This window comes from Myotis yumanensis, unplaced genomic scaffold (genome assembly GCF_028538775.1).
Source record: "Myotis yumanensis isolate MYYU_CA2020_CCGP unplaced genomic scaffold, mMyoYum1.0.hap1 SCAF_17, whole genome shotgun sequence".
Lineage (NCBI taxonomy): Eukaryota > Metazoa > Chordata > Mammalia > Chiroptera > Vespertilionidae > Myotis > Myotis yumanensis.
The window spans coordinates 11,148,682-11,166,553 of NW_027223768.1; the positions used below are offsets into that span (position 1 = coordinate 11,148,682).

Consider the following 17,872-nt stretch of genomic DNA (forward strand, 5'->3'; position numbering starts at 1 on the left):
GGAGAGGGAGGAGAGAAAGGGAGAGGGAGGAGAGAGAGAGAATAAAAAAAAGATGAAGTCCAGTCTACACAGCCTGTGAGCGCCTGCCCGGGTGGGTGGGAAGCAGGACACGGGCGCTCATGCTGCGAGCGGGCGGCGCTCCGGGCGCTCGTGCGTAGCCGCTGGGGCAGCTAGGGGCGCCGGTCCCAGCCGGCGGCGGAAGGAGGGGGAGGGCACAGGGGGCGGGTGCCAAGTACCCGCGGAGCTGCCGCCTCTCCCGGGCCCGGCCCGGCGGGCGCTCGGAGCGTGAGGGCGCGGGCTGCTCCCTCAGTAGTGGGGGCGAGCGGGGGCCAGGGTGCGGGCGGCTAAGATGAGTGAAAGGAGAAGATCTGCAGTCGCCCTGAGCTCGCGAGCACATGCCTTCTCCGTTGAAGCCTTGATCGGCTCAAATAAAAAACGGAAACTGCGAGACTGGGAGGAGAAGGGGCTGGACCTGTCCATGGAGGCGCTGAGCCCCGCGGGCCCACTCGGAGACGCGGAGGACGCGGCCGCACACGGCCTGGAGCCTCACCCGGGTGAGTGCGTAGGGCCAGACCGCGGGAGGCGGGCGGCCAGCCGGCGGGCCGAGTGGTGAGGAGGGAGGCCCTGGCCGCGGCCGCCCTGCCCTGCTCCAACGCGGCTTTCTGTTTCTTTGCACAAATGCCTTGAGCCTGCCCCCAATTCGCCGGAACCAACTTGGGAGAACTGGCCTAAGCCTTGCATTTCGTCGCCAACGTCAAGCAAGGAGGCCTCCTTGCTCGCATCCCCTTCTCCTCCGGGAGCGGAACGCAGCGTTCCTGGTGCCCGCAGCTACGGGGCTTGCAGGGCCCTGGGGCGAGGAGGGGCGCCGATGGCCGGCAACGACGGGAAAGGAGCGGGGCTGAGACTAACTTCTGAGCGCGAGGAGGTCTTGGCCCGACATCCCCTCTTGGGGAAGTGCCCCGTTTATCCCATTTAGCTTTCAACCTCAGCCCTCGCCCTCCTCATTCCCCCACCAATTTTTCTAGGGCTTAAGTTGTCGAATTTCCCCTCCTCCAGTGACAAGGGAGCATAGTCATATCTCTACTTCGTTGACTTTTACCGAAAGAGGAACGTTAGGCCCCTTACCCTGCGCCCCGGGTCACTCTTCAGGTTCCGTATCTCCGTGTATTGGAGGGCATCGGTGCGATTGATTTGTATCTCGGATCCATATGCACACATCGCGTATAACACAGGGAGGAGGTCGATGTCAGTATTTAACACAATGGGGGGTGGGGTGGGGTGGGGGAGACGACTTAACGTTTTGTATTAAGTGCCAAGATTTCAACTGTGCAAAACAGTCGGGGGGAACAGCTGTTGTCAGAGGAATTTTGTGCGCGCACGCACACACACACACCCGCTTGCAGCTGGGTTAGCGACTTCAGAAACTTTCCAGCCAGGACTTCTAAAACTATTCTGGAGGTGCTCCTGACCAGCTAACGCTGGGAAGTGAACCTGGGTCAGCGCACAGGCCAGCGCGGGGGCGGGAGGGGGTGGGGAGGAGGCGGTGGCCTGCATAGGGATGGGGGAGGCCTGCGGCCCAGGAACTTGGGGGCTGGAAAACTGGCCGACCCAAGGAGGGACAGCTGTCGCTTACATTTTCTCTTTCGGCAGTGACAGTTCAATTTCCATGCTCCCGGGGCTAATAATAACGCGATTAGCGGGTGACCTGCAGAGACAGAGTTTTATGAATTCTCCGTGTTCTTGTGGCCCGTTATGGTATTTGGGTTTAGTGTTGGGGAATTATTTTTATTAGTCGATGAAAAGAAAATTAAAAGGAGATTTATTTCATCCGCTCAAGTTTCCCCCTGTATCTGGATGAGGGTGCCTGCCTACGCGGATAACTGAGTGGGCAATCCAGAAAGAAATGCGCCGCTAATGTGTTTCCCATCTCTGGCCAGACTCTATTTCCTCACCACATTTATTTGTTGTCAAAATCTCGCTTGGGCCTTCACATAGTTTAGTGGAAGTTCTTTCAGGCCTTATGACAACGGACGATTTGGGGGGTGGGTTTACTTTACTTTCCCAACTGTGGCAAAGGCACACCTTACTTAATTGCGTGTGGCAGACGCCCTTTCCCGGGTACTTTTCTCTAGGGAGCAGGCCAGGTCCCCAGGAGCCGACCTCAAGTCGCATGTTAAAAAAAGACCAACATGCAGGGTCATAATCAGAGACTCAGCAGGAAATTTTCTTTTTTCTGGTCTTCTCAGCCATAAGCCAGGAGAAAACATTGAGGGCATGGGCATGGAGATGCCAGTCCAGGGCCATGGACGCAGGGACCTGATATCCAGAATGCTGTTCCCTCGCTGGAGCTGGATGGGAGTAGGTGGTGAGGTCCCCACACCGAACTTTACATAACAGAGTTCAGTGGATCCGTTCTCATTACCTTTATCACTTTTTTAAAAAAAGAAAAAAATAGGGCCTTTGGCTTAAAACAAAACGAAATATGTCTGTGGGGCAAAGGTCCGGGAGGAGGAAGAAACCGGAAACCAGAGCGCTCGCGGGCTTTCTGCCGAGTGAGTGGGCCTACCGGAGGGGCCTGGGCACATTGCGGGCTGAGGGGACTCCAACTTGGAGATCTCGAAACCCTTAGAAATCTCCAACGTGGATAGTGGCCGAGGTTTTCGCAGCAACCGGACAGAGGAGAAAAGATCTCAGAAAAAGGGCGGGGTGGCGTGGAAACTCAGCAGTCGGGAGCAGAGGAGGCTGAGCTGTGGGCTCCGGTGCGCTGGGATGGTAGCAGAAGGCAGGGCCAGGGCTTAGGGTCCCCTGCAGGTCTTTTTTTTTTTTTTCTTTTTTTGTCTCTAATTCAGCGCCCTAACAGTCGAACCCACAGGACCTCATTTAAAAGTGTGTGTTTGGTGGTGGAGGTGAGAGATGTGGCCCGTGTGATTCCATTGTGCCCAGGGCCATGCCTCGGTCCAACTGGGCCTCACAATTCTGTTTTACCTCCCTTTTCCTAATTAGGACCGAGGGGAGGGGGTTTGGACCTGGAAGAGAAAACAAACAAACAAAAAACTAGAAGAAAAACAAAACTGCCACGGGGCTGGGGAAGGATTAAACGCTGGATCGCAAGCGCGCGCGCGCGCGCGCGCGCACACACACACACACACATACAGGACAATGACTTAGCGCAATTGTATTTGTCAATCTCTCCATCCCCTCTCTTTGACTGATAATCATTCTCTCCTGCCCTCCCTGTCCGAGCCTCAAAAACCCGGGAACCTCAGGCAACCCACGGAGCAGATTTAATGTTTCACTTTTATTCAAAGACGTGGCCTTTGCTTTTTCGCAGCCCGTTTTTCTTTCCGTGTCCGGACAGAGCTGGCTTTAGTTGGCGCCGAGCGCCGGCAGCCCGAGGCGCCAACCTGCGACAGCGGGGTACCAGCCCGGCCTGCGCACTGTAGGCACTCACACATCAGAGGGCACACAGTATGCATTTCAAAAATTTCCACCGAGCCTGTTGGTCCCGAGAACTCCCTGAGGCCTCAGGGCTTTGGAGAAGGGCCTGCGAGGTGCTTTCAATATTACATCGGGGCCAGCACTCCGCGTCTTTTGGAGAAGCCGCCAGGCCTTGGCCGCTGCGATCTGGGGAGGGTCTCAAAACCCATCTTGGAGGAGCGTGACTCAGAGCCTGCTCGCCCCCCTTATGCCGTCCCCCCCCCCCCCCCCCATGGCAACGGAGGAAACTTCTCCAGGAACAGCTGCTGGGGCTCCATGGCCTTGGAAGTATATTCCAGGCACGTGGCGGCGCCAACGGCGCTCTTACCGCAACCCCGGCTCCCCTGTTTGAGTTTGGGCCTTTCCCGCCTAAATCCATAGCCAAGTGCGCTGAGGCCCGGTTTCCCGCGGAGCGAAATAATTTAAACCTTCTGCGGGGGCATTTCCCGCCACAGACCCCGCAGACTTGAGCCCTGGCGGTCTTAGGAGGTGGCGAAACATGCTGGTGGGCACAGAAAACTGCATGCGCGGGTAGGTCGGCACTTCGCGCATTTGCACACACGACAGGCGCCCGCGCTCGCTTTCTCCCACGAACCCGTCTACACAACCCTAGTGAACCAGACAAGAAAAGCCCTCGCAGTGCCCCAGAGCATTTTATTCTCTGGAATTATCAACTGGCCCCGAGAATTACTAGTAATATGCCAGTTTATGGCTTGTTTGCTCAGAGTAGAGCTCCAATATTTTAATTCTGACACCACCCCTCTACCTACCCCCAACCCCCAATAGGGAAACACTGACCCTTTACTGCCGTTTAAGTAAGGGACAGAAAGCGATCAGCGAAAATTCGGGAGCCAGTGGGGAGAATGTGCTTAAGCGGGGAAGCACCAGCCAGGTCCAGCTGGGACCGCAGTGCAAGGCTGCGCAGCGCGCGAGGTGAGCCGCGCAAGGGTCTGCCTGGTGTACAGTCCCCCGATGGTGCGTGTGCCCCCGCACCCACGTAGGCCTCAGGGGTGCCTGGCCTGCGCCCCCAACGTGCCCAAGGCTCCTCCTGCTTGGTCCAATAAGCGGCCTTTCTCGGTGGCTGTCCCTTTGGTAAGTAACCTTGCGTGAAGGGGGATGGGGGGTGGGTAGGCAAGATCTGAATTCTTCTTAGGTGAGGATGGTGGTTTGCTTGGGATGATGGCCAAATAATTTTTTCGTGCGCCCGTGGGATGGTGGCTAAATCAGATGCCCTCTGGCCGTGTGGGCCCTGGAGGACACATCCCAGTGGCTTGCAGGCGTAGGGAGGGTTATGAAGACGGCCTGTGTAACAGTGCGGCCCTGGTGCAGTGGCACAAAAGAAGTTACTAGGAAGAAAGAGATAATTCTAACTTCTTCCATCCCACAGACGGAGCAAACTGTGGGAGACCGGTGGGGAGGACAGGGAATGGGGAGAACCTTGGTGCCCAGAATTTGGACTGCAATGGAAAGAAGGTGGTGTGTGCTATGGTTTGCACCACCTTAGATCCCCGTTCCCCCAGCAGTGTTCAGAAATCCGTGTGATGGGTGTGAGGTTAACAAGGGAGTGTGTGTGTGGGGGGGGAAGTGTTCTGATTCTTGGCCGGGCAGCCCCTGGCCCCCCACTGACACCCACCTGGCCCCTGGGAGACCCGTCCAAGAGCACAAGCCTAATAAGCAACAAATGCTGTCCTGGACAGAGCAGCCCTCAGGCTAGGGACGCAGCGATTCTGAATTTGTGACTCCACGGCCCACCCAACACTATTTCTCATTAAACATTTTGGGGGGGGGGGGGTTCAGAGTTGGCCACTTTCGGTTTCCTGATTTTATAGAAAAAACTCCCAGAAAGAAAAGTTCACGAGGTGACGCTCATGCAGACGGAAGGGGGACTTCAATTTTTTACAGTGGAGTTTGGAGTGAAATTATACTGACACGTACCCACTGTTGTTTTCCTGCCCCCCATATCAATTACTTCAAATAGTATCATAAACGTTTTTAATTATTAAATTGGTTTAACGCCTCTTGAGTTAGCACACCCGGCACATGAGTGAGTGAAGAATGGTTTGAGATGCCTGACCTGGGAGCCAAAACTAAATGATGGGGACTGCTGGTTCGTATCCCTTACCGATTTGTATAATTTCCTTTGCGTGTGTGGACTAGAGTTTAATGGAAGCAAGTCCCTCATTATTAATCCTTCATATTAGGCCACAAGGAGAGAGGGACAAGTACGTTTTGGCTTCGAAGACTGAAACATTTTGTTCATCCAAGCCTTTCCAAGGGCATTGCTAGCATTATTGAGTGAAATATTCCAGGTCTGTCACAATCATTCTCTCTGTTGCCAACAATATATTAAGGAGATGAGAACCCTTTTTGAGATCCTGATCATGGACTCTGTTAAAAATTTATTTCTCGTACTAGGGAGGAAAATGATTGCAGCACTTCTTAAATCTAAGTTCCTTCTCTAGGTGACTGTAGGGTTGTTTTTGTGTGTGTGTGTGTGTGTGTTTAAGAGCAAGGCTGAATTGTGCATATTCCACAGGGATAAAGAGCAGACTGGCATTTCACTTTCTGGAAATACAAACATCCATCCAATGATTATTCTGGGGTGTAGCTGGTTATTGCTTTCTTAGCCCCAAAAGACGAAGGCGTTCAGCAGGAGAGAATATTTAAGTGGTTTTTGAGTTTTGACCTTTTGGGGATACTTTTCCACAGAGAAAAGTAGGGAACTGGTGGAATGTGGACTCTTCCCCCCTTCTTTCTCTCTTCCATGTGGTTTATTTTTGTTTTGCTTTTCCTGGTTTCTAGTGAGCTTTGAATTTTATATGTGCATGACTGGGATACTCAGGGGTCTGCACTGGGAAGGGCAATTAGCAAATTTATAAATTAGGGTCTGTTTACACTGCTTTGGGCAAGGATAATCATTAGTTAATTTAAGTGAGGCCCTGGCTCTAAGTGTCAGGATGGAAAATGAGACTCAGTAGGGAGGACCGGAGGTGAAATGGGAAGAGGTGGGGAATTCAAGCGACTGGTGACGACAAATCAACATTTATTCATTGCCATTAATGGCCTCACTTTAAGGGAGGACATTTTGCTGACTACAAACTGATGAGGAGCTTTTGATACCAGAGTGAAAATAGGCCTTGAAATCATACATACGAATATAAAGTGTATTAAAGCGTCTATACACAAATGTAATTGTTTATGCACAAATTTATGTGGGAATACCAAGTTCTGAATGGGACGTAGATAATATTTCAGAGAAAAGAAACTGCCGTGTGTGTGTGTGTGTGTGTGTGTGTGTGTGTGTGTGTGTTTGGAACCAGTTTAAAAAATTGGGAACACATAAAATTTGGAGGCCAAAAATTTTTGTCATTTCTAGACATCCGTTGACAATTCAAGGAAATCCCAAATTTGAAAATTCCAGTTATTAGGAGAAAACAAGACTCATACAGATGCAATTTAAAAGAACAGGGTGAGTGGGAGTTTTCCTACCTTCATTTGGCATTTAATTTTGTGTAGAATGCCATCATCATTTCGGATGCATTCTGCTGAGCAATTAATTAACTCACTGAGAGAAATTTGGATAATAATAATAATGGCTAATAGAAGTAACCAGTAAAACATTGTGATTCGGGGAAAATAATTTTAGAACGTAGGTGACATATGCAAAAATATAGTTGCTGAGGCTCTAATGGGCTGTTTCCAAATTGTCACACACTTTATCGGATTAAAAAAACAACCCCCTAATTCTGGATTGCACACGTAATAGCCTAATATAGTCTCCTTTTAAAAACCAACATACTAGAAATAACATTAGAGCTCCCTCGAAGGGATGACTAGAGGTCATTACCATACACCCAGCCTGCCTTGGAGTTTCAGCGCCTAGTTCACCGGGTAAATCGAAATTCTTATTCTATTCGGAACTCCTGCTGCCAGTGTATTGCCAAAGCGGGGGCTCGCGGAAAGCAGTTAGCCCCCCTTTTTCTTCGTCCCCCACCTACTTCCCCTCACCTCAACATCCTGTTCCCTTCCCCCAACCTCCTATGCACACATTGAAAACGATTGAAAACACCCATATTTTCCCTCACTCTCAAAAAAGCGCCAGTGACATTTCATCGAGGAGAAGGAATCCGGATTACATCGTGTCCCGCGAAACCGTGCTGGGGACAGCGGGTAGCTCAGGGGACCTTCACGAGTCAGGGCGACCGGCTGCCCGCGCCCGGGTCTGGCGGCGGGAGTGGTGGCCAGCCTTAGTGCGCACTGGCCCCGCGCTCCTGCCCCGCACAAAGGAATGGTGGGTGCCTTTCTCAGCCCTGGAGAAATGCGGGGACACGGGGGTAATCGGGAAGGCCTTGGACCCCACTGCCCCTTCCCCAAAAAAAGATCAGGGGAAAAACCCTCCAAGCAACTAAACACCAAGCGGAACCCGCGGGCCCTACACCTCGCGCCGGAGGGGAGTTTGAATTTTTTGCTTTCATCAGGCTGAACAAATTTTCGAGGAATCAGATTGACTTCAAACATTAGCAATTAGGAACCAAGAATCCCTCGGCCGAAGAACTTTTAATCCCTAACCATTTCCAAATGGGTAATTCTAGGGTCAGTAAATATCCTAGCTGGCGTTAGAAAGGAAAGTCGCAGAGGTTCCCCCGTGCTTAGGATCGGGAGAGGCAGCGGTGTCCCCGCCCAGAGACCCGCATCGCCAGCCGAGACAAAGGGACAGCAAACAGTTGCCCTCCATGTTCTTATGGAGATGAAAAACAATGAAGTAATTCACTTCTTAAAAAAAAGGAAGAAAGGAAAAGAAAGAAAGAAAAAAAGAAAAAGAAAGAGAAAGAAATCACTCAACCTTGAGAGGAGATTGAGAAATGGCTAGTTCTGGAAGAAGAAGGGGGGACTGGCTGAACATTAGCAGAGAGGGAAGTCCAGCCTCGAGGCATCCTTGCTTCAAAAAGTCAGTCAACATCAGAATTGTAACCTAGGGGTTAGGTGACTTGGGTGGCTCAGGGCTTCTAAAAAGTACTTGATTTTCACAGTGGGGAGGGTCAGGCATTTGTGCCAATAAGCGACTGTGAACACTGCAGAGTTTTCTCTGGGTTTGACAAAACTTCCTTAACTCAGAAGCCTAATAATTTGATTTCTTTCTTTCTTTCTTTTTTTTGGCAGTGAGCTAGGGAAGGGCTGTATATAGGAGCCATACATCTATGAACAATTTAGAAAAAGAAGGTTTGGTTAGAAAACAAATAGTGTAAGCAAGCTAACAAAGGAATACTGAATTGTAAAATATTTTGGAAACCGCAATTGCTCATGTGTGTGTATCTATAAGACTTCACTACACTACAAAGCTTTCATATTCTACATTATATCCATGTATCCTGGTAAGAAGAGGGCTAGCCCTGCTTAAATTAGACTTAGATTGTAGCTTAGCCATTGATATTGGAACCAGGGATGTTTGTTTTAAAGGCAGACGTGTAAATGTTGAAAAAAAAAGTTTTAAAGTTGCTGCATAGCCACTGATGGGGCCTCGATGCCTGGTTTGTGAAATGAGGGAGAGCGGCTCAAATGACACCTGAGGCCCCTTCAGCTATAAGAATCCGTGATTCTGTTAATTTCTTAAAAAACTACCATTTTCTTCTAATGCGCCTTGGCCATCACTTGGCTCATCTTTACTTTGTTGCAATGAGGAAAGCCTTGCTGCGGTTGTAGAAAGTAACAGTGCAGCAATACAAAGCCAAAAAAAAAAAAAAAAAAAAGGATTTTTACAGCTAGAATTAAGAGCTTTCATAAAGCTCTTGAAAAGTTTTTAGATTAATATCACATGTTCAGAAGTCCTGGATCGGTGATTCCGAGTCCTTTGTGTTTAATGTAACCTGTTGTTGCTTGTGTGAACGCCCAGGACCTTCTTGCCAAAAGAATTCCATGGCATTTGTGAATTTAAAGGAAATGTGCGTTATTTCATGCCCTCACCATTTTTGTGTGCCATTCCCAAAAAAGGCTGGAAAAATTCTGTGGATTTGAAAAGTGAAGACTGAGAAAAGCAACTTCATCACTGGTAAATTGAATTGGTGGTATCCCACCCCCCCCTCCCCCCCCCCCCCCGCCCGCAAAAAAAATCAGTTGCCCCTCATTACTATTGGAGCCTAATGGAAAACCCTCATAACTATTTTCCATGTCTAGTCTGCTAAGCCGAGACCTTGATCTGGCAGAGAGTGAGAATGCTAAAAGGATGACTTAGTAACAGGCAAAACGCTTGTCAACAAGATAGATCAGAAGACAGCTTAGCATTCAAGACCTCTATTCATAGCTGCTGAACTTGAAGGCAGGGTCAGACAGAAAAACTGGGCCCAGCACTCACCTAGGAGGATTTCTCATGTTTTTATCTTGTGGGACTTCATTTCCTCACTGACTTCTACAGCTGGGCTTTAAACCCCAGTGACAGCTCCCCACTCTCAGTGGATGCCCCCCCTTCTCCACAGCCCACACCCCTGTGCAGGACCCTGTCAGCACGGAGCTTGTGGAATGACTGGTCGTCCAATCTCTACTGCCCTATGAACTGCTGTGGGCAAGGACCTTGTCTCATTGCTTTTGTATCTCCCGAGCCTAGCACAAGTGGCTGGTACAGAGCAAACACTTAGTAAATAATGAAAATATAAGGATAATACAACAAAAACAATGATAACTAGTAACATATATTGAACACTATGTGCCAGCCAGTGTACTGTTATATGTATATATAATGCTAATTGTATATAGTGTTGTTATATATACTAGTATGTATATATATTCAAAATGTGTATCTACACATATAACATATATCCTAAATACTAAAATGTAACAATTATATATTTCAAATAATATGTAATTCCATATATTTATATATATATATATTATATACTACATATCATTACTTATATATAATACATAAAATTCCAAGACACTCTAATGAGATAGATACTCTTATCATTTCTGTTTGGCACGATGCATGAAGGAGTGATATAGGATAGTGGTTCAGGCTCAGGTTCTTGGGGTTAGACTGCTTGTGTCTGAGTCTGGGTTCTAACACGTGCTAGTTGTATGACCTTGAGCAAGTTTCTAAATCTCTCCCAAGCCCAGTTTCTGCATCTGTGAAATTGTACTAGTAAACGTATTCATCAAATACATGGTCGTGAGGATTCAATGAGATAATGTACATGAAGGAACAAAGGATTGCGCACCGTGCCTATTATTCCGACACAGTTGAATCGACACTGATTACTCACCTCAGTGACTAACCTGGGTAAGAAGCTGTTGCAGATTTCATGTCTAGTGGCACTGTCCATTCCTCCAGTCGTTTGCTTTCAAGGAGATGTTGGACTGTGAGTGGGATCACACCTGGTGTACAGCCTATGGTTAGAAACAGAACACAGAATCTGAGCACACGTGCTAATCAGGTGAAATAGGACGTTGAGAGCTGCTGCTATTCAGGGTTTCACTGAGGCAAAAAGCCAGTACCTGAGGGAGCACCTGAAGGAGGAAGAGAGGGCTCCCAAGGGTGGGGATCGGCCTCTGATATAAGGTAGGAAGAAGGGCTGGGGAGCCCCAGCTTTACCAGCTCCCCAACTTGGCTCTAGCAGAAGGGCCTTTCTGAATGCAGGGAAGTAAAATAACACACCCATGTTTCTCTGTGAAACATGGGATTTCTACCTGACGCCCAGAAATCCCTAAAAGGTTAGGTTTAGGAAATAATGAAGATTCATTTGTATAAGGCCTTATGGACCCTAGGATTCTGGGCAAGATGAGCCAGTTGTATCAATTAGTTGGGGCTACAGTAAAGGATATGTAGGTGTTGCATGGTTCAGTTTCTTGTTGTTTTTTCCCTAAGTGTACGGAAAACCTCTAACTAAGCCGACTGATTAGCTGGGAAGAAGAGGTTGGGAAGTCTTTTTAGGGAAACAGCAGAAGCCCCAGCCATCGCGTTAGAATTCACATCTGGCCACACAGTTTTGTACAGTTTTCTTCCAGAAAACAGAAGCTTGGATTTGATCATTTACTATTTAAAAAATAATAAAACCAGTTACACCCTAGATTTTGTTTAAATTGATCTCTCCATTTGGCAGTGGAGGGCGAAGGTGCATTCCCAGGGGGAGAGGAACAGAGGAGGGGTCCTATTGAGGCCTCCCCCATTCAGGGAGCCCAGGGCACGTCATCACAGTGCTCAGCCCCTGCCTGACCATCCAGAGGAGCAGGGAGCTGCTCAGCATTGGCTGGAATCCAGGCCTCAGTGTTCAAAACAGCCTCTCTGCTCCCTACTTTATTTTCAGGACAGATGTTTCTATACCTCCCCAGCATCATCTTATCTCAGTGCCCACAATGCCATCCAAAAGAACTTTGATGGATTGAGGGTGCATGCTGTACCAGGCACCACACTGATGTTTTTATTCACATTCTCTCATTGCATCCCCCCAATAGTCCTCAAAGCAAGGCCATTGTTTCCCCATTTTACAGAGGAGGAAATTGAGGCTAAACAGATTAAATAATTTGCCCACAGACACACAGCTCCAATCCACTTGAAGTGGACTGGCCAGAATTTAAACTCCAGAGTCAATGTTCTTAACCACTAGACTATATTGCCTCCCCCTGCAGATGGCTCTTCAGTGCTCCAGGGAGAACTGTGAACTTGTGTACATGGAACTTTATGCTTGCTGTTCATTCTGCCCTCCCAAACAGAAATTTTTAAGTCACAAATGTGAGAGAGCTGGTTACAGTTTCTGGTCTCTATCTTCATTTCCTATTGTTATTTAAATATATATATTTTTATTGATTTCAGAGAAGAAAGGAGAGGGAGAGAGAGAAAGAAACGTCACTGATGAGAGAGAATCATTGATCGGCCACCTCCTGTGTGCCCCACACTGGGGATTGAGCCAGCAACCCGGGCATGTGCCCTGACAGGGAATGGAACCGTGACCTCCCGGTTGATAGGTTGACGCTCAACCACTGAGCCACTCGGGCCAGGCTCCTATGGTTATTAGTCTCTCCAGTCCTCAGGTGCCTTCTCCCTACCAGCTAGCAGAAGCTTCTGTGACAATGATGTAGGGTTGAGTTTCTGAGCCATGGCTTTGGATTGGCACATGCACAGCCTTCCCAACATGACTTGCTTTTTATTCCGACTGTAATGCACAGAAATCTGTGTCTGAAATGCGGTGGCTACATATTGAATTTGATCTAAAACTCCCTCATCCTAAATCTCCCTGTGCAGTGAAATGCAGTGAGCTCTGTTTTACCCATTGCCTTCTCCATTCACAACGGGATGGAAAGAATCTGATTGGTAATTGATTCAAAATGGAACAGCTTAGAAATGTATCAGTTGCAGTGACGAGCAATTCGTGCATTTCTAAGTATGGTTGATTTTTTTCAAACTCAGCAATCACAGCTGAAATCCCTTTGCCATGGATTGAATTTACAAAGGAAGAGATTCTGATTTCCACAGTGGCTTCTTTTTAATGCCCAAGGATTAAGAAACCGCCTTGAGGACCCACAGCAAGTACACCCGCTCTCAGAGTTGTGGCTTTAACTTTAACCTCTGAGTGACTGCTCTGAGTCATTTATTTTGTAACAGCTCTATTTAGAGTGGCCTTGTTTGGTATGGGATCAGTTATTTGCAGAAATCTCTCATGCCGTCAAACACTGACACCCTTTTGCTCTGACATGGTAAGTGAACGTGAGCCCAGCAGTGAGTTTTAGGGAACTTAACATTGGTTTTCAGGGGTTCTTGGTCCACCTGTTCACTGTTTCTCCATCACTTTTCCTCCCACTCCCACTAAGCATCCTCTCTTAGGAAGTCTGGTGTCTCCAACAGGGATTTGGAGAAAAACTACACCCTCTGCTTTTGGTGGGCGGACTTCATCATTAATGCATTTCTTGGCTGTTGAACTGTAAGGTCTATCATATTCCTGTCTGTTGTGCCCAGTGATAGAAAAGTGGCTTTTATAACTAAGGAGAGAAAGATGTAAAATCCATGTCTGTTTTAAATCTTTGCTTTCTCCTATTGCCCACCCCACTCTGTGCAGGCAACGATTGATGGGATTTGATAAGCTCTTGTAGCAACAGAAGCATATGAATCTCCGGGCCCATTTCCTTTCTCAAAGAACCCAGGTGGAGCCAAACTCTTGAAATATAGAGTGTGGCAGAGGATAAGGTGAATGCTGCAATTTTGGGTGATTTACTGGATCTTACCCAGGAGGTCCGTCCTATGAAAAGTGTAGATTCTGCAAGATAGGAAACCAGCCAGGCCTGGGCCATTCGTTTTCCCTCCAGTGTTCAGAGCACTAGTTGCATGACCAGCAGTAATCCTGGGAGTGTTGGATCTCATCTGGTGCAAGAGCAAGTTACCCAGAGAGGTGACACATCTCTGATACTCTGATGGCCTGGTAGGGACTGCAGGAGGTGCTTCCTGAAGACACAGGGCCACTTAACTCCTGTAGGGGTGAGCAAATGGCAAACCAAGCCCAGGAGAGAGGGAGAGAGGGAGAGAGGGAGGGAGGGAGGGAGAGAGGGAGAGAGGGAGGGAGGGAGGGAGAGAGGGGGAGGGGGAGAGAGAGAGAAAAGGAAGGGGAGGGCTGGGGCAGAGGCCCCAGGCATGTTATGAAGGGCTGGGTGTAACGGTTCCCCAGCCTGCGTGGGCGAATTGGTTCCGGATGTTAACATTTTTTTGCTTGGGGCTTGAATACATTCTCCTTTTTCTTTGCCTGTTTTCCTGCCCAAACTGTTAGGCCTCCACAGCTGTGTGGCTCATTGCTGGTGAATGTTGAGAATGACAGATCTGGCTTTATTGCTGGGCCAGTTTGGGGGCATGTGTTTAGGTAGACTTTTGAGATGTTTTCACCCACCCACTTTCCTGAACTTTGAGGCTTTTTCTGTCCATTTAGTCGGCTTTGAGTACCAACTCTCTACTGCACTGGATGGCCTGTGCTAGGGAATGAGTATGACATGTTATAGAAAGCAGATGGTCCTTCCTATCCTAGAAGCAGAAGAAATGGCTGGTGTGGGGAACTAAGACAACAGAGAGCTTGGGGTCCGGGTCAGGGAGGCCTGACCAAAGCACATAGTTCGGGCTGTGACCTTGGGCAAGTGACTTAATTCTGTGCCTCAGTCGTGTACATGTGAAACAAGAGTAACGATACCTGCTGCCAGGCTATGGTGAGAATTAAGTGCAAAATGCGTGGCATGGTGCCAGGCACAGAGAAAGTGCTCAGTATTAGCACCTGTCTACCTTGCTCATAATTAGACTTTTGGTAAAGTGAGAAAACTCAGAAACTCGTCAGTGTTCTTACGAGAAACTGATCAGTGTCAGACACAGGATGGTCCCAAACTACCCTTCTTAGCTTATCCCACTGATGCCCTATTTATAGCACAGTCTCTGTTTACACTCTGGTGTCGGGTGAATTTCCCGCCAAAATATAAGCTGGCGCGGGCAATTATTTAGGTTTCCTGCGCAAAATCAGAGTTAGTTTAAAATGCCTATATCTTTTGAAGTATGGGTTCGATTGAAATGGGTATGAAACGGTTCGCATACGCAGGTAGGTATCTTTGAAACAAATATTTGGTAATACGCAGTTACAATCGGCCCGAATTTACACGTTTCCCGCACTCCACCGCAAATCTATATGAACCGAGTTAAGATGGCTCCCGCCGAGTACGCGCAATTCACGCCAGCCGACTTAACTCGTTTCCCGCAACCCAAGTGTTTATAATGGACATGTACATTGTATAAGTTTAAGGTGTACAATGTGTTGATTGGTACACTTATATTTTGCCATATGATTACCCCCTCTTATGGTGAGAACATTTAAAATGTAGTCTCTTGGCAACTTTAAGGTATTGTTGACTGTAATCACAACGCTATGGGTTAGACCCCCAGAACTTATTTAGCTTCTAACTGCAAGTTAGTATCCTTGGATCAACATCTCCCATTTCCCCACTCCCAGCCCATGGCAATCACAAGTCTACTCAATTTCTATTTCAGCTCTTTGAGATTCTATATATAAGTGATAGCACACAGTATTTGTCTTTCTCTGTCTGACTTATTTCTCTTAGCACAATACCTTCGTGGTCCATTCATGTTATCACAAATGATAGGACTTCTTTCTTTCTCATGGCTGAATAATATTCCAGTGTGTGTGTGTGTGTGTGTGCGTGCGTGTATCCATTTATTCATTGATGATCACTTAGGTAGTTCTTATATCTTGGCTATTTTGAATAATATGTAATAAACACGGGAGAGTGGATACCCTTTCAAGATCCTGTTTTCATTTCCTTTGGACACAGGCTGACTTTTTATCATCCTCCATGCAGTGCTCCTGCTCCTTTTCTGTCTGGAGTACTTTCTCCTTTTCCTCCCTTAAGTTCCTTCTGAAGAAAGTTTAGCCTATTTTCAAGACCCAATTTAAGCACCTAATGTGGCAGAAATATTCCAAGATGAAAAAGGGCGATTTGGTATAAATAGTAACTGACAGGATGTACAGATTCAAACACGTGATGACTTCAGAAGAAAACTGCATATGTCTATGCAGAGCTCACAGATAGTCTGGGTGTTGCCAACGATGGAAGAAAGTCCTCAGTTGTCACCAACTTTATTTTCCCTTAGAGCCTGCTAGAGAGAGATCTTCTTTTAGGGGTCTATCTATGGTTTCCTAGCACTAATGGTGCTAGTGTGCTTCTGTGATTTTATAGTCCCAAGGGAGTCTCAGCTGGGTAATCTGCTCAAAGGTGTAGCCAAGATGGTAAAAATACAGGGGTCCTCCAATGGCGACCTTCATCAGAAAGCTCCTCTTGAGATGACGTCTTCCCTAAGTAGCCTGATTAGACTATTTCTGAGCAAGGCTCCTGTCCTGCCCTTAGCTTCATAGCATTCCCACAGGCTTCATATTACCAGCAGTCCAGTAATTCCACGTTAGTCCTTTCTTTCCAGGCAGGAAATACACCTGTTGTCTTCTAGTTGTCCTATTGGATTGGCATTAACCTCTAGGCTCTTGGACAAGGGATGCCTGTAGCCAAGGAGAAAGTGGCTTTGGCTGACTCTGTTCTGTGGCTCTCTTTGTGCACATGAACACACCCAGACATACTCACACAATGCTTTTGATTGACCTTTTCTACATTTTTAAAGTTGGTCACAGAAAAATGGGTAAAGTAGAAGCCTATACCAGTGTAGTACATTGTACCTTTCTTACATCCAACAATGAAAGCTTTTTGGAGGGTGCATTTGTTTCATAAGTTGATGAGATAAGGGAGCCCTGGAGAGCACTGTGTCTTACTCATCTCAGCATCCCTGTTAGCACTCCGTGAACATTTGTTGAACTCAATTGGTATTTGTCAGAAGTTAGCGATGGGTTTTGTAGCCACTACAGCCACTTTACAGATGATTTGGCTTCAAGATGGTCCTGGAGGCCCGGTAGAAGGTGTCTGCCAGTTGCTTCTAGGTGTGATCTTGGATGTGTCAATTGATATCTTCATATTCTCAAGTCTCTGTCTCTAATGGAGATAAGACCAGTGGGTTTTAGTAAGAAGGAAAGGATAGCAAATTATACTAATGACAAGGCATTTTTGTAGCTAGAAACTGCTGAATGTTCTCTGCCTGGAGTCTTATTTCAGAGCTCTCCTATGTCGAGGTATTAGCATTTAGAAATATAACGAGTCTGTGAGAATAACTGTACCGCATCTTTCCCTATTTGTTTCAGGTCTTATGTTCATGGCAGCCTCTGTTTTCTGCCCAGCAAGGAAGAAAAAGAAACAGAGTAAAGGCAGTTTGAAAATCCCCAGAGTTAAACAGAAGTGCAAAAATATCTCTAAATGAAAGACAGATTGCCTGAGGTTGCATAAGAACATAGAATTGGGTTAAGCTGAAGCAGAATGATAGAAATTCTTCTTGCCTTCCCATGAGCAGTGGGAAATATGTGAGTAAACTGATGGGGGTTCCCAGCTCCAGGCTCAGCCCCATGATGGGGGAGAAAGCATGTTGTCAGGAGAAAGCCCTCTGAAACACAGGTAATCTTTGAGCAACATGGAGGGCTGAGGGAGGCAAGACAGCTCCTTTATGGGAATGCATTCACAGCAACAAGTCAGGGATAGAGGTACAAAGTGCCAGGTAATTTTTGGTATCCATCAAATTACTTATGAGATCCCTAGTACTGTCCTGGGTCTGGCTCAGATGGTCAAGGAGAAGATGAGCCTCACTTTGCTATTTCCGTGCATTCTTTGTCTTCTGACCTGCCTGCCTCCTGCTCTGTGTGGCTGGAACTTGCTTTGGAGGAAAAGGCTCTCCAAACTCGTTTGTGTGGGCTTTCAGCTACCATGTCCACATTTATACTTTACAAAAAATCTGGAAGCACCTAAGATTGAATTTGAAGCCTGGTGTCTTAATCTGATC

The 17,872-nt window shown here is 47.5% G+C and overlaps 1 protein-coding gene across 2 annotated transcripts in view; it reads left to right on the plus strand.

The window, feature by feature from the left end:
- The first annotated feature begins 235 nt into the window (after nucleotides 1-235).
- The window catches only part of TBX15 (T-box transcription factor 15), a 93,250-nt gene continuing 75,613 nt past the window's right edge, over nucleotides 236-17,872 (plus strand). For both annotated transcript variants that reach the window (XM_070395733.1, XM_070395734.1), the window contains exon 1: nucleotides 236-554. In XM_070395733.1, the coding sequence (XP_070251834.1) occupies nucleotides 350-554 (205 nt within the window). In that variant the 5' untranslated portion in view covers nucleotides 236-349. The remainder of the gene's footprint in view (nucleotides 555-17,872) is intronic.